Source organism: Falco biarmicus, chromosome 6 (genome assembly GCF_023638135.1).
Source record: "Falco biarmicus isolate bFalBia1 chromosome 6, bFalBia1.pri, whole genome shotgun sequence".
Taxonomy (NCBI): domain Eukaryota; kingdom Metazoa; phylum Chordata; class Aves; order Falconiformes; family Falconidae; genus Falco; species Falco biarmicus.
In genome coordinates this window covers 5858234-5878664 of record NC_079293.1, presented here as the reverse complement: position 1 = coordinate 5878664, position 20431 = coordinate 5858234, and the positions used below count along the sequence as shown (strand labels likewise).

General features: G+C 45.5%; 1 protein-coding gene across 1 annotated transcript; it reads right to left on the bottom strand.

Annotated features, from left to right (window-relative positions):
* Positions 1–16262: 16262 nt before the first annotated feature.
* Positions 16263–19375, bottom strand: CGA (glycoprotein hormones, alpha polypeptide). Its single transcript, XM_056344150.1, has 3 exons — positions 19276–19375; positions 18115–18299; positions 16263–16660 (listed from the first exon to the last, which is right to left on the bottom strand). Exons 1-3 carry the CDS (start codon positions 19373–19375, stop codon positions 16583–16585), a joined length of 363 nt encoding a protein of 120 aa, XP_056200125.1. The 3' UTR covers positions 16263–16582.
* Between the last annotated feature and the right edge of the window lie 1056 nt (positions 19376–20431).

Genomic DNA, 20431 nt, shown 5'->3' with positions numbered 1-20431 from the left:
CTCTAGCCTACTGACCTTTAAGGCTCCTCTTCCCCCAAGAGCGTTCCCAAATCACAAGGGTAGAACCTTAGCTTTGCACTGACTAAAGTCAAACTTCTCTCTCCTGCTACTTGGCGATTACACTGCAGTCCCAGTTTTTTATCTACTATCCACCCACCCCACCCATGTACTCAGGTAATTCACCACAAGAAGTCTTCAGGAGAACAGCTGAGCTACATGATGGAAAAGGTCAGTCCACAGAAAAGCAACAAAACCTCTTCACCTGACTTCAGGTTGGGTTCACATGAACGGGACATAAACAAAACTCAAGCGCACCCAAAGAAAACTCAATGAATTCAGTAATCACTTCTAGGAACACAGGTGGGAGATGATCTCCTCTTCCTTGCACAGCTGCTGCTCCAAGCACCTTGGCCACCGGTAGGGGTATGCTTGGTCTCATCCACTCAGCGATGACCTGCTCCAGCGGCCTTTGTACCCACAGTTTTCTTCCTGATTTTTTTTACCTAAACCTTGCTGGTTGTACATTAAGACATTTTCTTTTTTTTTCTTGTCCTGTCCCACCACCTTTTCTACTGATGTCTATACAAGAATTTTTGTTCTGCCAGGAGGTTATTAAGTTCCCTTCAGCTCTCTCTTTCCTGGGCCAAACAAGCCCACATCCTCCAGCTTTCCTTCACACCTCCTGTGTCCTGCACCCCTGATAAGACACAATCTGCCCACAAATGCCTTCTTCCCCCAGAGGTGAACACAGCCAAGCAAATACTTTTTTCTCTTGCAGACTCCTGTCCATCTCATTCAGTACGAGGTGTCTTTTGGCTTTTTGTTTTTGAGTTAGCAATGCCAGATTTGTTCCGTGCAGCTTGTGACAAGGGGCTTTTATTCTGCTGCTGAAATGCTTTTGTAGAGATATTTATTTTTAGATATGTACTCTGTGTTAGACTTTCTACGTGTTACGCTTTCACTTGCCTTTGTCTTTATTTCATCTCCTTGATTCTGGAACATATGCCCAATTTATCAAAATCCATGTGAATTCTCCTCCTTCAAGCTACATAAAACCACTGACTACTTAATGTCATCCGCAAATGTTGCAAAAGTCCCAGGTAGTTTATCATCCAAGTCATCAATAAAAATAATGACTAAAGCTGCCCTCAGTTCTTGTCCCACAGGACTGCATTTGCAAAGTCTTCCTCCTTTGACAGTGAATCCTTGAAAATTATTTATGAGCACAGTTTTTCAGTTAGTTGTGCACTCATCTAGGAATGAAAATCTTCTCTGGACCCAGAAATGATTTGAAAGTAATTTATCCAATAGCTGTACCAGAGTTTGACTTAAATGCAAGGTAGATTACATTTCTCACTTCCCCTCATAGAGTGGCCATTATCCTGTCAAAGAATGAAACTAGTTTTCTTTGACACAATTTATTTTCAACAAATCTATGCCAACTATTTCTTTTTGCTTCAGAATATACAGTTTGATTACTTAAAAGTACGTCCTACATCTTTTCAGGTGTCAGAGTCAGTCTGGCTGGGCCTGTAGAAGGTTTTTGTGTTTTAGGAATGATACTATTCGAGCCCTGTCTGCCCTTTTCTTCAACGCAAGCACACTGAGCCTCCCCACACTCCTTTAATTCCCTGTGATAGTTGTTAATCACACAGTGGAGGCTTTGACTAGTTCTCTCCATACTTCTTTAATCAGACGCAGTCAGCCTGAAGATGTCAAACTTACATGTTCTTTTGACCTGTTCTTTGAATTATTTTTAGTCTGTTCTTTAATCCCCCCTTCCCCCTTCTGGCCTTGTTGTGGAGAAGAGAGGAGAAAGTGGCAAAGAAGCAGGGCTGTCCTCCCCTCCTGAACCTGTAGCTTCTCACATTTGATTAGTTTTGATGGCATCTGCTGGCAGGCATGGGATATGCTGCTGCGAAGCAGAGAGGAGCCAGCAGACACGGACTGTCAACAGGAATATTTGCACCCCCATTACAGGAAACAAAGTGAGACAGAACTGTAAGGATAGGTCCCGATGAAAACGAGGATGTTTTGTGAGGAAATTATCTCTACCCAGCATCCAAGCTTGTTCCTGCGCTGCCGGAAGCAACACTTCATGCAAATGCTACATGCAACTACATTTAACATTTACCTACACTACATGCAAATAGAGAGGAACACATCAAACTGCACATTACTCAGAAATACTAGGAGAGGGTCCAGGCAGAAGCCCTGCTGCAAGGCAGAAGCATGCTTGTGCGGCACTAGGACAGCACAGGTCTCGACATGGCTGCAAAATGTGCCTGTCAGCCTCTCCAGACACGAGAGCCACCGCCTCTGATTGCGTAGGACTGGCAGAAAAGCAGGTGTACGGCACAAATTGGGGCTGTCTCTGCCGACATTGGAGATTTGTGCTGCCTGCTGGCATCGCCACCATCCTGAGTCCAGCAGGGCATGTGGCAATGACTGCAGGGTATCCTGCAGGCAGGCACAAACAGCCGTGCAAACGGTACCTGTGTCAGGATTAACTCAGTGCAGAAGGCACATTCCCTCTCTGCTTCTTGAATCAGCTTCTTCTATCCCTCTACCAGGAATTCCTGGCTAGCCCCAACAATGGAGGGAGACGCTGAACGCCCTGGGCAGCCTGAAGAGGACAGTCAGAAGTGAGGAGCAGAGGCAGATGCTGGAAGGACCAGGCACCCTGGACCATAGGGAGCCCTGCCTGCCTCTACCTGTCTCCACTTGGGTGCCTTCCTCCAAGATGTGGGGGTCCAAGGAAAGCAGGGAAGCTTCAAAACATGGTACCACTAAAAGCTGTAAAACTAGCAGGCAAATAAACTTACAATTTATTGCTGCTAATAATTTCATTAATTTTACGCTACAACCATAATTTTTGAGGCTTGATCTGTTCTTATTGCTCAGCATTTGGAGAACTGCTACGAACCCTGGTTTCTAAGAGCACTTTGTTCCTTGAGCAATGCGGCGAATAGGAGAGAGATGTGCCTTGCCTTAAGAGAAGTGTACGCAGGATCTTCATGAAAAAGGCATTGGGAATATGCCTGTCAAAGCAAACAGTAAAGAAAAGTAGCACCAACAGAACTCAGTAATACCTCTTTCCTGGGATTAGTGTTCAGGAACAGGCAGACTTGGAGCATTAATCCCAAAATATAAGCCACTGTTTGAAATTTACACCTAGGGAAGTCAGTGGCATTGCAGATCCTATAGTCCCCATCCCACAGCAGTCCTCCCAAACATGCAAACTGTTTAAATACTCAGGATGAAATGAAAACAGGAGTAGGCACCATTTAGTGCCTCAACACAACAGCTAAGGACTGAGCAGCCATTAAAGCCGGTGCCAAACCACTATAAACAGTGTCTGGGGTTCAGGGCGATACGTGACCACTATATGCTGGAAGCCCAGGGCTTGTACACAAAAGGCACAGACAGCCAACTAACAGTACAAACTCTTGCTCCCAGCTCCTGAGGCCAGCTCAGGAGCTTTCCATCTTTCTCCAAACTTGTCCTCCAACACTGGAGCCATACTGGAACAGTCCCCAGTGCTCTCTCCAGAAGCAGGTCTGAGACTTCTGCTGGATGGCATAAACCAACATGACATCATGGACTGTGCTAACAGGTCACCAGTATGAGACCAAGTAGCTGGGGATGTCCCCTGCCACTGTCTGAGGGTAGCCAGGGAGAGGGGACCTGGTAGGTGGAAACGTGGATATCCATCCATCTCTACACTCCAAATCCTTGCGAGGCAATTGGTGAGCAGGGGTCCACATAGAAGCCTTTTTATTGTCGTTTTGGGGTGGTTTTTTAATTGTTTCTTTCTGGTTTCTGGTCGTTTACCTCTTTGTTCATTCTACATTGCCGTCATGAAGTGGCAGGGATGGGGAAAAGCAGAAACTGGGCGCAGTGAGAAAACACTATAAACCTGACTTTTTAAACCATGCTTTAAGAACTGAGCAACGACAACTATTTGAAGAACTGTGCTTATTCTATACATTTCTTCTTTGGGTGTTTTTATAAAAAACAAACTTTTCAAAAAACTGTCTATTTTTCACTTCCAAACAAACCTGCTGTTTATCAGACAGGCTGAACTGATGGAGTTTGTTTTGACCTGCAGTCTGTGTTTTTGTAATTGCATAGAATCAAATCCTTACTGAATCCACACCATATGAAAGTCAGTAAGTACTCTTACTTAAGTAACAATATATTCTCAACAAGGCATATTTTGCAATCTCTGCATGTCAAGTCTCTGAAATACCCAGTTATTCCAAAGCCCTACATGGATATGGTTAATGAAGCAGTCTCCCTCCAAGCCAGTTCACATTTAAGCTCTCCTGATCTAGCAAATCCCAAGAAAAAAATCTGCCTAAAATAATCGCGATGAAGATGAAAAAGTCAGCCCTTGCAGTTCTTTAAAGCTTGAGCTTTAAAGCTAGAAAAGTTCAAATTATAAATAGGGTGTATTTCTGTCTCACATTTTAAAAACTGTGAAACAGCAGATGGCTTTTCTATTGCTGTGACCTGCCATATAAAAGATATTTTTATGGTTTCTGATTTGACTACAAATAGGACACAGGAATGATACACTGTTAATTAGAAGTAATTCTACGTGTGAACTTGCTGTGGCTGGAGGCAGTTTATCAGGAGGCTGGGGATGCCCTGCCTTTCCACCACTGGATGGCATTCAAGGGCCATAAATACACCAGGAACTGCAGCAAAAGAAATTGCTTCTTAGAAAATTAAAAACACCAAGCGTCCAAAGCCTCTGGATTCTTGGTAATGCTTCTGTAATAAATTCATGGTTTTGAAGTTCCAAAGAAATAAATCCGGAAAAAATGAAAAAACAGTTTCTGAGGAGAAAGGAGCTTTCCTCTGAGATGCAATCGAATATGCCTGTAGGACACAGGACAGGAGATCTGAAAGCGGTATTTCAATTAGAAGAATCCAATAGTCATATCTAGGCATCTGAGTCTACACCAACACTAATACAGGTTGGCAGGAGTCAGTTGGGTGAGACTTTTGCTTTTCCTTCCAGATGTAGACCCAACAAGGAGAGAAAAAGTGAGACGTATTAACTTGACCCTGGGTCGACGGAGGCATGAAGCCCTGGTTGTGCAATACCTGCACACACAAAAAGCTCTTTAAAGCATTTCTGCCTTTGTCTTCCTTCTTTAAAGCTCAGACCTGTCCTACCACCAGGCAGCACCATTAAAAGCCACCACATCTCACAGCTGTGAGAAGGTTGGGCTGGAGACCTCCTGGGGTCCCTTCTCACCTGAACCACCCTGCACTTCCACAGCCTCATTAAGAATAAAGACAGACTGAGTTACTTTTTATAGATAAGAACACCCCACAGTAGTAACAGTGTTTGTGAGGGTGTAGCCAGAAGTGTCTGGGAGTGCAGGTAGGGTCAGGCTTGCAGAAAGACAGCTGCTTTTACACACCAGCTGATATACCCAGGAAAGAAGGGTGAGCTCTGGAACAGATGAGCATCTCCTCAAGTCTGAAAGAGCACAGCAAGCTTCAGGCTAGCTGCAAGCAGGCAATATTTACTGAGTTTCACCAATTAAAGGATTTTAAAGAAAAGGACAGTTTGCACCTCTGTGGTTGTAGTGGGTTTGCGTGGCAAGGTTTTGGTAGCAGGGTGAGGGCCTACAGGGGTGGATTCTGTGAGAAGCTTCCAGAAGCTTCCCCCATGTCCAATGGAACCAATGCCAGCCGGCTTCAAGGTGGACCCACTGCTGGCCAAGGCCGAGCCCATCAGTGGCAGCGGTAGCGCCTCTGGGATAACATAGTTAAGAAGGGGAAAAAAATCTGCACAAGAAAATTGGGGCAGAAGTGGGAATATGTGAGAGCAACAACTCTGCAGACCCCATGGGCAGTGAAGAAGGAGGGGAAGGAGATGCTCCAGGTGCCAGAGCAGAGATTGCCCCGCAGCCCACAGTGAGGCAGGCTGTGCCCCTGCAACCCATGGAGGTCCGTGGTGGAGCAGATACCCACTTGCAGCCCGGGGAGGATCCCATGCCAGAGCAGATGCATGTGCCCGAAGGAGGCTGTGACACATGGGAAGCTGAAACAAGTTTGCTGGCAGGACCTGTGGACCCGTGGAGAGAGGAGCCCAGGCTGGAGCAGGTTTGCTGGCAGGGCTTGTGACCCCACGGGGGACCCACGCTGGAGCAGTCTGATCCTGAAGGACTGTCTCCCATGGAAGGGACCCACGCTGGAGCAGGGGAAGAGTGTGAGGAGGAAGGAGCGGCAGAAACAACGTGTGATGGACTGACCGTAATCCCCATTCCCTGCCCCCCTGAGCCGCTCAGGGGGAGGAGGTAGAGAAATCAAGAATTAAGTTAAGCCGGGGAAGAAGGGAGGGGTGGGGAGAAGGTGTTTCTAAGTTTTTAGTTCTCATTATCCTACTCTGATTGGAACAGTAATAAATTAAACTTAATTCCCTAAATCATGTCTGTTTTGCCCATGACAGCAGTCGCTGAGGGACCTCCCTGTCCTTACCTCGACCCATGAACCTTTTGTCATGTTTTCTCTCCCCTTTACAGCTGAGGACAGGAGTGATAGAGGGGCTTTGGTGGGCATTTGTTGCCCAGCCAGGGTCAGCTCACCACAGTAGTACAAGAAAGGTTTGGAAGAGGAGCGGTGACTGAGCCACAGCCTCTGCAGTATAAAGATGGGGTACAAGCAGTGAAAGACTCATCAGGAAAAGCTGCAGTATTCCAGGAAACCAGCGTTCCTGCCAAGTCCCTAATTTCTGCAACAAAGCCTAGCTATGAATTTGAGTTCCCTCTTTTTTGTAAGTCGGCCTTGGGAAACCACTGTTCCTGCCACTTGCTGAGAGTGTGACTGCTGGTGGTGGCCTGGTCTTGCTCACCCGAGGTGTTTGGTGAGCTGCGTTTCTCCGGCAGCAGTGCCTGGGGTGCTCGTCACAGCGTTTCTGGTGGTGCACTCAGGACTCCGCTCTGCTGCAGTTTAGTTCCATGTGGGGCACGACAGCTACAGGATACATTTGCTTCTGGTGAGCATTTTGCCATGGCTTAGGGGACAGATGCCTTAGAGGGTAAAAGAGGGGGATCTGAGAATACCTAAGTTAAAATGTGGCCTTCTCCAGGTATTATATAGGGCACTCTGCAACAAAGAGAAGCATACAGCTGATGGGGCTTCATCTTCCTATTGCAGCAAATGTGTATGTAACGTTCAAGTAGCTCATGAAAGATATATATGTATTCACATCCCTGGAGATGTGTCCTTGTTCAGACATCCCATGTGGCATGTGGAGTGCTCTCCGCACAACAGCTGGTAGTATCTTAAAACCCAGCTACGCACAGCTTTTTGGGGTGTTTAGTTGCTGGTTTTCTGGAGAGGCTCATGTTGGTCCTTGGGTCTTTGATATACGATAACTTGTAATTATTGAGTTCAACTGTTAACCTAGCTCTGCCAAGTCCACTGCCAACTCCACCACTAAACATGTCCCTAAGTGCCATGTCTGCATGTCTTTTAAATACCTCCAGGGATGGTGACTCAACCACATCCCTGGGCAGCCTGTTACAATGCTTGATAAACCTTTTGTGGAACAAATTTTTCCTAACATCGAATCTAAACCTCCCACACACAATTTGAGGCCATTTCCTCTCATTGTATCACTTGTTACTTGGGAGAAGAGACTGACACCCGCCTGCCTACAACCTCCTTTCAGGTAGCGGTAGAGAGCGGTAAGTTCTCCCCCAGTCTCCTTTTCTCCAGGCTAAACAGCCCCAGTTCCCTCAGCTGCTGCTCATCAGACTTGTGCTCCAGCCCCTTCCCCAGCTCCGCTGCCCTGCTCTGGGCACGCTCCAGCACCTCAGTGTCTGTCTGGTAGTGAGGGGCCCAAACCTGAACCCAGGGTTCGAGGGGCGGCCTCACCAGTGCCCAGTACAGGGGGACAGTCACTGCCCTGGTCCTGCTGGCCACACTGTGTCTGATACAAGCCAGGATGTCATTGCATTCATAGCTGCAAATGTTACTAAGGGCCATACAACTACCCATCTCTTTAAAATGTTGTTAGAGCCGTTTCAGACTCTTACCTCCAGCCCTGTACTTGGAGGCCCCATCAGCTGGAGCTCTTTCCCTCAAGCTCCCAGGCAACTGCACACCCTTATGTCTTTTCAAGAACACATGGCTCAGTGTTTTGCACTTTAATTTTTTTGGTGACTTTTCAGAATTGCGTTGTTGCTGTGTCCTCCTCTGGGAGTACATTTGCATGAAAGGAACGTTATGAACCACTTATGACATGCAGACGTGGCACTTGGGAACATAGTTTAGAGGTGGACTTGGCAGTGCTGGGTTAACAGTTGGACTCAATAATCTTAAAGGTCTTTCCCAACCTAAACTATTCTATGATTCTATGATTCTATGACAGGGTCTGTATCTGATAAGGAGTCCTCTGAGCAGATGGTGTAAAAGAAGACAAGAAGATTGCTCCCTGAGAGCCTCTCCCTGCCCTCAAGCCCTGACGTGAAGAATAGTGCACAGGCTGGGAGAACAAGGTTGTACGTGCAGGACTATTGTAACTCCATCGCCTTCTTTCTAGGCCTCATAACCTATCAGGGAGATAATTACAAGTTATTATATATCAAAGACCCACAGACCAACATGAGCCGCTCCAGAAAACCAGCAACCAAACACCCCTAAAACCTTTATGCCTTAATACCAAGACATAAAATAAGTGAAATTACAAACACATGTAAAAACACGGCTATTCCAAAACAAGCTAACACAAAAACTTACAGGCAGGGAAAAAAATAATTCCTCCTTCATGCCCTCATCTGGCCTTACCTTACGAGGTAAATTAATGAGTGTACACTCATGTCAAGGAGAATAAGGAATAACATCCTGTCTCCCTGTCTGCTGAGGATGAGAGCTGATGGGCTTCTGCACTCACTCGAGTATCATGATGGAGGAGATGGGTAGAGAATGATGAAGGGGAAGAAAATGGAAAGAAAAAAAAGAGAGAAAAAAAGACCATGTTGGCTCTTCCTCTTTAAACACCGGTTAGCTTAGCTGTGACCATGTGGTAGAAGTTACTGTGTTGATACAGGCTAGAAGTGACTTAGCATAATCACTTCTGGAAAGAGGAGAAGCAGGGATAGGAGCCGTGGTCAGAGTGGTGGTTTTATTTCTGGACAGATTCTTCTCCAGGCTCTCTCCATGCAGAGGTGTAGGAAGCGGCAACGCAGCTAGAAAGCTCAAGCCTTGCTGTCTCTGAGCCTAACTATAACTAGGCTTGCTCCTAAAGAAAATACCCTTATGAAATTTTCAGGAAAGGAAAACTGACACAGCTGAAAGGAGACCTGACTCCAAACCCAGCGGCAGGGTGAAGGCAGTCTTAGTAGTCACTGGGCAGTTTTCGATCTCAGTCAAGCAGCAGCTTGAGGCAACCTGAGTTGGATACTAAGATTTGGGGTGTTTTAAAATTATAACACTGCAGAAAATGAAGACATGCCAAAATAATGTTGAAAGAGTGTTTTGAAAGAAACTCAAGTTGCCACAGAGTTGGAAGAAAGGCTTCTCTTAGAAAGTAAAAGCTGGCTAAAGGATAGGAAACAAAGGGTAAGGCTTAACGGGGCTTTTTTAGTTTCAAGGGAAAATGCTAGAATCAATTTTATTCAATATATTCATCAGAGACCTAGTGAAGGAAATCCACAGTGAGATCTCCATATTCACAGATTGTACTAAACTCTTTTTCAGGCAGCCAACCCTTACACTGATTGTGAAGAACCCCAGAAACACCACACAAAACAAAATGGGCAAACAGGCGTCAGATAAGCTTCAGAGTAAATATATTTAAGTTATGTATTTAGGGAAAAATAAACCAAACCACACCTACATGATGCTGAATATAGGACTCAGAGTGGCATGCCAGAGAAAAAAAAGATCTTAAGAGTCATCATTGACAAGTAAGTCTCTGGTCATCTATAAAAGCCAAAAGCAGATCATGAAGAAGGGTACTGAGAACAAGACGGAGGGTATCATTTTGCTGCTGCATAAAACTCTGGTGTAACCACACCTGAGTACAGTACATGGTCGGCTCTCGGCATCTCCAGAAGCATGTAGTAGAGTTAAAGCAGGTATGGAGAAAACCAACCGAAATGATCAACCAGCTGCCTGACAAGGGAAAGCCTAAAAACGCTGAGCTCTTTGTGATGGAGAGGAAAACACTAAGAAGAGGAACAGCTGAGTGTTACAAAATAATGAAGGCAATATCTAGGAAATTGGTTTAAAACAGATTATTTTCTATACTTCTCTAACGTATCGTGACAGGAGGTTACGGAGGCAGATAATATCAGAAAGTTCAAACCAGACTAGATAAATTCATAGAAAAGAAGTGCATGGGTAGATATGAAAAGAACAAGGCAGAGAAGTACCCTCTAATACTCCCCAGTGGATACTGGGGGTGGCACAGGGGAAACTGACTGCAAGAACTGGCCAGACCCATGTGCTCCCATAAACAGCGTCTGATATTGCCAGCGTCAGAAACAGTACTTGGGCTAGAAGGATGATTGCTTTGACCAGAAAGGCACTTCTTATGCTTTTAGACCATCCAAATCATGGAGAGAGACAGATGATTGTAAAAACAAATAATCAAATGAATAAAAAACCAATTCCCACGGAAGTACACTGAGCTGAAATTTTCTGGCTTTTATGTTTCCCTCCACCAAAAGAATACTGGTTTCTCTCGTACGTCAACACCCAGAATGGTTTGGCAGGACAGTAACTGTTAGATTTACTGCTTACACATGTGCATATAACGAGATGGCATCTTATTTCAACCTGATCACGGGCCAAGTGCTGGGTTAACATATGCCAGAGACATGGGAAACCGTGGAGCAACAGGGAAACCCCTTAAATGGGGAAATCCACCAGACATTAATGAAGTGATTAACTGTTAGTTTTATTAAATCACCAAATGTGTTTACATGTTTGCTAACATCATCTTCAAATCTCTCTTTTTTAATGGCAATCTTCTTTGACACAGCCAAATGCACTTCCCCTCCGCTGCAAGAGGCTCCTATTATACATGAATATATTTTAGTGACTTCCAAGTCAGTAAGGAACTTTCACCCAGCTGTAAAGGGGAGATGCACAGCCTGCACTTATCCAACCAAGCCCTGAGATAACCTTCTCTTTCCCCCTCACCACTATTTAAAATCATTGTTTAGGCAGGGTGACAGGGAGCGAAAATGAAGGCTACTGCTCACTTGGCACTTTTCAGTCTTGCTAGGAGTAAGAAGTCTGGTCTGAAATTTCAGTTCATTAAAATCCCTACAGCTTGACAGCTTTATCTTTCTGCTGAGGAGACACCCTTCCTGCATGCACCAGCTGTGGACTGGAAGTCCCACTATCTGTGAATCATCCAAAGGATTTTCAGGCTGGCACCTTGAAGCATCGAGGCCCTCACACTGTCTGTCTGTCTGTCCACACAGCTGTCAGACAGCTGATCCGCAGCAGCTGTTTAACCCTTTGGTCAGTTCTCAGCATTTTCCGGTGATGGGTAATGACCTCAGCCCTCGGAAGGTCTTACCAGCTTTGTGAAAATCATCACCTGCTAACGGCAAAATATAAAAATTGGGGTCTGATTGAAAAGAAATCAGTAGCAGCCTTAAGGAAACACACCAAACACACAAGAGCAGCGCAGCCCTGGCTCTGGCTGATGGCTCGGCAGCAGCTCAGGAGGGCACCCCATGGGACTGCCCAGGGAGGAGGGAGAGGGGTTTGCTGAGGGCAAGGCAAAACAGAACTTTGGTGAGGCAGGGCACAGACCGTCAGGGATTCAAGCTTCACTGGACCCTCTGCTCACAGAATGAGTTTGTTACTAGGACTATGGTGATGTAGGTTTATATAGGTCACTGTGACAGTAAAGACACATCATTTTCATCTTCAGTCTGCTTGATCTTCAGCATCTTTAATCCATGGAATCAGCATGACTGATTTATTACTACTTATAAACCACAGTGACAAGGTCTTCATTTTATCTCTATGCATCTCTTACCCTGTTCTTAAAATACAGATGCACATTGGCTATCTGTGTAAACAAGAGATCAGTCTTTCTTCTGATTTTGTGACATTGTCTCTCCATGCCCTCTCAAATATATATGATTGATTTAGCCTCTGTCTCAGCCATTTGCTATTGTAAGGAAACTATATTGTATTTTTTTTCTGTTTTCCATTTCTACCGGAAATCTGGTATTAAATCCTTACAGACGTAAATCTAGCTTGTCTTCCAGCATATATTTCCATTCGTATCCCATTTATTCTCTATTACTGTCAGCTGTATTAACTTCCTACCGACACATAGCATGGTTTTTCCTAGCCCTGGCTGTGTTAGGCTCACTGACCTACCACCACCACTCTTCTGACTATGGCTTGGGGGTTTATGCTCACTTTCAAACAAAAACAGTTAAATTCTGACCTGATTCTAACAGCTATGAGCTCAAAAAATGTATTCAGAGAATATATGTTAAGGATGTAAAGGTTGGCTGCTGAATCCCATGGACTCCAGGACCCAGGGATCCCTCCTTGCTGACTGCTGCAGCCCAGCCAGGGGCACACAGGGACTCAGGAGGTCTCTCCATCCCCGCCTGATGGACTCGGGTCCTGTCCCCGTGTGCAGGTTTGGCCAGCAGTGAAGGTGAGCACTTGTCCCAGACGGGCACACACACACATGTACAGAGAGGGCACCAAGGCAGCTGGACATGCAGACTACCCGACAGACCACTGTCTTCAGCCGCACTCACACAAAACCCAACATCCCTCACTTTAAAGGTAAGTAAGCCCAGTCCTGTTCCTCCTCTCTGGCTGATCAGATTGAAGTCCCCTATGAAAACATACACGCCCTCACCTTCTAGAATCGCAAGCCCAGTCACATTCACAGATCCTCGAATACCTGCCCAGCACAGCTGTAAAGCCCTCGAACACCCATGCCCGCACTCCCTTACCAGGTAAGCAGGTCTCCTCCCATTCTCCAGCCAGTCCAGCCTGAAGTTTGCTCGCAGGCAGATATATGCGCTACACATTTGTCTCACAAGCATCCACACAGCCATGGATTCCTTTAATATTAGCACAGCTCCTCAGTCTTCCTGTGCCCAGACCCTGGGTCCCCTCACCCAGCATGGGCTCGGACCTCAACTCCTTCCAGATGCAGGCTGCCTCCTGCTCACCAACTAGCCCAGCTTAAAATTTGCTTTACAATTGCACATACATGTACACACAGGATTAAATTAACTGGGGGGGGGGGGGGGGGGGGGGGAATAAACAGACTTTGGTATTTACAGGTGCGGCTATTTAGACCTCTCCCACACAAACATACACCCCAGCCCCTCCAGTTGCTGACACCTGGAGCTACCAAGCCTTAAGTTCCATGAGTCCCACGGTTCCTCCAGCCGGGATCCCCCACGCCTCTCTTGCACATTGGTCTCTCTAGATGCTGCCGCCAAGACCTGCGAGTCCCTTCCCCAGTTGCTGGCACTGGCACCTTGCAGCACTCACACGTGGGATACAAAATGAGATCATACAGGAAACCAAACCAGTTAAGTAAAGGGTTTAATGGGGAGGCAGGACAGGCTGCAGCATCCAGCAGGGGCTCGGTCACACGAGCGCACTGCCGGGCAGCCTGCACACACGGCCGGCCCCTTTGCCGCCCCTCTCCCCTGTGTTCCCACGCTTGCTCCTCTCAGTCCACCCTCACCCCCGCCACCACCTTTCTCCACCTTTGGCCCTTCCTCTGAACATCCTCTAACAAGTACCGAAGGGTTCCCCGTCCGCGGTTTCGCGCAGCCCCCCCGTGCCCCCCGCTGACACCCCGCGGCGGGGGCAGCCCTGCCCGCCCCCCCAAAGCGGAGAGCTCAGGCTGCCCCTCCCCCACCGGCCCTAACGGCCCATCAACCGGCGGCCCAAGGGGTCTGGTCTTCCGTATCGTCTCCCTTACTGCCTGCTGTTAGGTTTGTGTATCTGCGTGTTTATTTTGTCACTTTCCTTGTTATCTCTTCTGAAGAGTGGGAGCCGGGTCACTTAACGAGGCAATGCTCCCGCATTCCACATCCCCCCCATACACACCCCGCGAGCTCCTGATGCCCGAGGTCGCCTTAGGGGGGAGAGAGATCGTGAGTTGAGAAGTTCATGACTAAATGACTTTGTAACAAGCAGGAGGGAAGAGCCGCTGAAAAACAGAGGAGGCATCCTAGAATGACACACGGCTACAGTATCTCAGGTCTTCCTTAAAGCGTGGGTTTCACTCCAACTGGTTACTGGTTTTCAGTATTTCTATGGGTTTACAACGCAAAATACAGAAACCGATTCCGAAGATGCAAACAGAAGTTTATCATGTCACCAACCTGCTACTGTGGGCAGCACAGGCATGGATAGACAAGCAAATACTTGATACTGCCAGAGGAGCTCACTTCAGCAAGAAGAGGTCATCCAAGAAGTTTGGCAAGATGAAAAGGTCCATCTCCCCTGCAAGTGAACTTCGGAGAATGTGTTTCTCCGCTCTCCCTTGCAGTCCTGTCAAAGTTATGAGAAAATGCAATACCATTCCCAAACCTAATCACCTTGCAGCTTCAAATCACTCCTCTCTTGTTGCCCAGAAATCCCAGGCAGGACCTGGCTCTCCTGCAGAAGTACCCACACCAATCACATTTAATAAAATTGTGCAACAACTTGGAATTATGAGTCAGCTATAGCAGCTGCTTGACATGTATTCCTGTAATGTCTTGAGTGATGATCTGGAATGAGAAATTCAACTTCCTATTGTGACAACCTGTATTGCTGATGTTATTAAACTCATCCTAAAGACCACCCTACCAGACTACCTCCCCTTTTACCAAAAGTAATGTCAAAGCAAATAGACATAGATAAAACATTAAGGGAAAACGTTGTAGAAGATTGAAATTTTCCAGCATGGTAAGAATAGTGAAGCAACAAGATCGGTCTCCTTGGCAGATTCTGGAATAACCACTGAGGTTTTTTTCAAGACCAAGTCAGGCAAAACATCTCCCAGGAATGGCAGAGTGCAGTTGATTCTGCGCTGGGACGTGGGGCTGGACCAGATCAGTGAGTCCCAGGGGGGAGAGGCTGAATCAAGGGGTTAAGGCATGGAGATCAGGAAAATAAGGTTTACTGGACATATGCTGAATAATGGTTCTCCAAGAACCTCATCTTCCCTATTTGTGAGAGGTCTTTTCTTCCCCACAAAGCCCCATGATTGTATTCTTAGAAAACAGCACTGAATTTGCACTCTGATAGACATACTGGATGAATCGTGGATTTTAAACCATCATTAGATCCTGGTCTTGGGCTGCTGAAATGCCCCATCACAGCTCAGCCCTGGAGACTACTTCAGTCATTTGGCACTGAGCACATATTAGCTATGGCCGTGCCCCAGGACAGACCAGCCACCCTCACAGCCTCACCTCAGGCAGCTTTCCCTGTCCCCATTAGAAGCTCTTACTCCTACCCTCACAGCATCTGCTGCAGGGAAATCCCCCACAAATGTATCTGAGGTTTTTTGAATGAGCACATTTAAACCCTTGCAGCTAACGACCATAGCAAGGCTGGTGTTCTCACCCCAAAAATTAGGGAAAGGAGCAGGCGAATTCACTCACTTCAGTTCCCATGGGTGGGCTCCAGACCTGCAAGCCGTTCCTCCAGAGACCTGAATCCAACCCACCAGAACTGAACAAATACTATCTCTAAAATCCCAGTTTATGTTATTAAGGTCATGGATTCTGAGTACATATTCTGTGGTTCTCTTCTCATCTAACATAATTCCTGCCTTTCCCATTTGTGTATCTGGGTCCAGCACATTGTATTTGGGTATTACTAAAGCCCTGTACCATGCTGCTCAGACACACCTTACACAGCTATTACTATTGCACCGCTCCTCTATTCCACTATTCCACATTGCTACCTGAAACTGTAAAATCCTTTATAATGACTGATTCTGCATCCATTTACCCGTCTATATGGGAGGAGATTAACTTCAAAGAAAAATAAAAGATGGCACAGAAAGACAGAGCACTGTGCATAGATGATACGCTGTTACACTTTCTGCCCATAAGGTAAAGAAAAAACCAGAAGAGAAACAGGAGAACCAAACTGTTGAGTCTTCAAAAAATCTAGTTGCTAAATGAATAAGGGGAAATTATTGCTTCTTTTTCTGTCCACTTTCCCATCCCTCCCTTCCTCTTTCCCTCCCTCTCCCACAAAAAAAAAAAATAATCTAGAAATTAACTGCAGCAGAATCATTTTTGTTTTAAGCTATTAAATCATCATTTTTCCTCAAGAAACATTGATGATCTAACTGACAGTTTATTTTAAAAATAGATCAAGCGTTTGGTTGTGATGCAAGTGCTGTATTTTATCCCTAATGGAAATAATTAAACTTACTTATATGCATGAAGAAGCAAAGAGGAAATAAAACAGCCATCCATCTTATTCAAAGGACTACCCAGTGTCTTGACCAGAAAACATAAGATTTTACACAGCGGTGCTATAAAAGCTGAAATCCATTCACCGTTGTCCTTGATCATTAACAAACGGACTGGCTTTAGGATTTATGATAGTAGCAGGTACTGCAGTGACAGTCTGTATGGTTCTCTATCTTCACATTGTCCTTAAGGGTAATCTTAAAAAAAAGAAAACACACACATATAACAAATAATTAGATTTAGCTACACAGTAAAACCAGCATTCTCAAGTGAAAGTTGTCTGGAGCCCTTTTCTTAGCCACAAGGTACACAGACTCCTTGGGGTGTGTGTACTAGAACAGCCTCTGGATGCCAGCCTGTGAAGCTACATCATCAGTGACTTCTGGAGCTATAAAGAGAAGGTTTTCAATAGTGACATAGTCTGGTGTCCTTAATTTGGCATATCTTAAAGTCTCTAATTTTCAAAAGATGTCAAGTAACCAATCTATGAAAAATCAGGAAGTGTCCTCATAATATTTCACATGGGGATTAAAAAAACTGAGGCCACAAACACAACAAGTCATCTTCATTTTTAATGTCAATCAAATTCTAGTTGCTGCCTCAGGGCAAGTATGATATTGGTGGTCTAGAAAAAGGTTTATGCTCTACTCAGATGAAGAGCCAGGATGGGTTCAGCTGTAGGTAAGTCAGGTATCTGGGCTCTCATCACAGCCAGTGGAGCGCCAGCGCTCCATTCAGCTGCACACACAGAGCTGTCAATTGCCATTTGAGATGTCAGAGGGGATCTCGCCAACCCTCCAGGTGCCACTCTAGAAGGTCTTTTATGGGTCCTGTCTGCCAGCCATACACAGGTGTCTTCAGCACCCCAGGGTATCTCAAATGGCACCAGATCTGTGAGTGGCCAACTGAACTGAGCCTCCAGTTGACACACTTAATGAGCCTGACTCAGATCACCATAGGATAGACACCATAGCTTGTTTCAACTAGCCCACCGTTTATTACATCCAATTTAAAGTTTCTTTACCAGGAGCAGAATCACTCCCAATATAATCAACTTTAGCAGAATCTCTCTTTAAAAGATCCTTGCAGATGAGTGTGTTAAATGCTCAAAGTAGTTGCACATGCTTACAGTTTCCTCTTGGTTATATTATTAAAACACAATCTCAGTTAATCTAATGAGCACAGATGGTTTTGGTCCCTCATTCCCATATATGTAATTGATAGTATTGACCAGCCACCTTCCTGGAGAACTCCTGCCTATGCAGGAAAGAAGCAAGGAAAATGACTTGTTAAAATCCAATGCACACTGCATTTAAGGGCAAGGTGCACATGTAGGAGAGTTGGAAACGAGGGGACAAGTCCACCACCAGAACTGCAGGTGTCATGAGACAAAGCAGTTTCATTGAAGTCAGTGGCATTGCACCAATTTCCACATCCCAGCTTAATATCAGCCTCAGTACTGGTTGACACTTTAATTTCCTCTTGAGAAAAAAGAAAGAACCCAACTGCAAAGGATATAAATGCCAAGGATGCTTCCCTCAAATAGTTTTCCAATGTCCTCCAGCAAAAACATATCTGTTTCTATTCACTGCTTCAGTCAAACACACTGCATCCTAAAAGAAGCTTAAACGGGTCTCATTCACACCCTCACCTTGGTAAAAGCCTTTGCTACGCAGCACGTTGCTTCTGATGTAATGTTCTTTGGAACAAGCATGGTCTTCTTGGACCTCATCGGAGTGGGATAGGCCCGGGAGAAACAGCACCCAGTGCACTGGTAAACGGGTGCTCCTGGCTTGGAAAAGAATCTGTTCTCCCCTAGCTTGCACTCTGGACAACCTGCCATAAAAATATAAGGAAAAGACTTTTACTCGGTCTCCAGCTGTATTTTCATTTCCAAGAAGAAAGGGAAAGTGCGGGCAGTAAGAGGAAGCACTGGCTACATTCTGCTGCTTGCTGTCTGCAGAACAGTCACAGACACCAAAGATCCCCTCTTCAAGGTCCTTCAGCTCTGCAACACACACCAGCTGTAAAACTAGACCGTGGCTTTCTAGGTAAGGCAAAAGCATTATTGTATCTTTTCTGCTTTTCTTTTCACTATTGTTGACAGTTGTGGAGGGCTTTTTGTATGTCCTACTGCACTAGCTGTCCCGAGAGAACTTCCTATTAGCTAGAGATAAATAGCGCCAGCATGACCTGTAGTGCTTCTCAGACGCTCCCTGTTTTCAGGCAAGACTCTGTTATCAAGTTTTTAAAATGCCCAGTGATCCCGAGATTTTTGTAGCTGCATTTTCCTATATTCAGTTTGAGGCCGAATAAAAAAAAAACCACAACCTTCAAACACACGCATCCCCCGCCCCCCCAAAAATAATAAAATCTTCCTAATACGCCCCTTTTATAGACTGCTACACCACCAACATCCCATATTCTGGGATCTACAGAGGGAAAATATTATGCATATTATGAGGAGAAGCCAGGCTTCTGCTGTTCCTGACATTATGTTGCCATTTAGATTTCAGGAGTACAAGAAACCAAAACGCTTCTATTTGATAATGTTTCAAGGATTAAGATCACCCACGTCAACATGAAGGCACAGTCATCTGGGAGACTCTTGACCTGAAGAAATGAAGTTTAGAGAAGAAATAGGAAGCATACTCATAGCAAAATTACCTTGATTTATTATACCTGCATATCTCAGTGTCAATAAACGCAACTGAATGATAAGATTTATGACCACATTTATAAAACATGTGAAAACTTAATTAATACTCTTTACGACTAATTGCCCTATTCCTGAATGCTGAGAGCAGCTTACCCTGCATGAGAAACTCTCCATCGGGGAAAGCATGAAGAAGATGCAGAAATACAGACAAAATGGTCAAAGTGACAGCTGCATACTTCCCGTAGCAATCCATGATCTGTCTGGAAACACAAACACACACATCTTTAAAGGACTGTTTTGAACTGGGTGTAGTACTGGTTGGTATCCAGGCTACACACCGATACAGCGCGTTCAGTGCAAGTAACAGAGACAATTTAGAACCAGGACCGGAAACTGAAAATGCAGTGTACTGATGTGCATTTTATGGGCTTAGAAAATTGCCTTCATCACAAGAACAAAAATCTGCCTTTCTTTCTGGCCTCAACAATTTTTTTCTGAATATTAACATAAGCCACAACACAGGAATATCAAATGTCATAACTGTCTAATATTTATGGTAGACTGGATAAATCCAGCAAGTGCTTATGGAGAAGAAGAAAGAATCTGCAGAATCTGGGATATGGAGAGACTAATTTCAGAGAAAATAATTTCACATCAGGACATAATTTCCTGAAACAGCCTCAAGCTGTGCCAGGGGAGGTTTAGACTGGATATTAGGAAAAATTTCGTTCCACAAAAGGGTGGTCAAGCATTGGAACAGGCTGCCCAGGGAAGTGGTGGAGTCACCATCCCTGGAGGTATTAAGAAGACAGGCAGATGTCTGGGCACACAGTTTAGTGGCGGACTGGGCAGCGCCAGGTTAACAGTTGGACTCGATGAACTTAAAGGTCTTTTCCAATCTAAATGATTCTGTGATTCTATGATCTCTTTAGTGCAAAAGTCCCCATGAACGGATTTTCACAGTCCTGTCCCTTGGCGGGAGAAAGCTCCTCCGATCTATGTAATTAGAGAGGCACTGCACACCGTGCTCCAGAGCACCTGGGGAGACACAGTGCCAGACCGAGCTCAGGAGGGCTTGAAACAGCCCCAGGGCCACTTCCACCACCCAGGGTCAGGGGTCTTTTAGGCTCTTAGGCTTCATTTTACTGTGGCAGCACCTTGGCTTTTGGGCTCTGAGTAACAGAAAGCTGCTTTGATATAAATATATCCTGGTTGGCTCAAACTTTTACGATTTTTTTCCATAGATTAATGTTGTGCAAGAAGGCTACATGCAGCACTGCACATCTGTCCTTCTACAGCTAGCGCACAA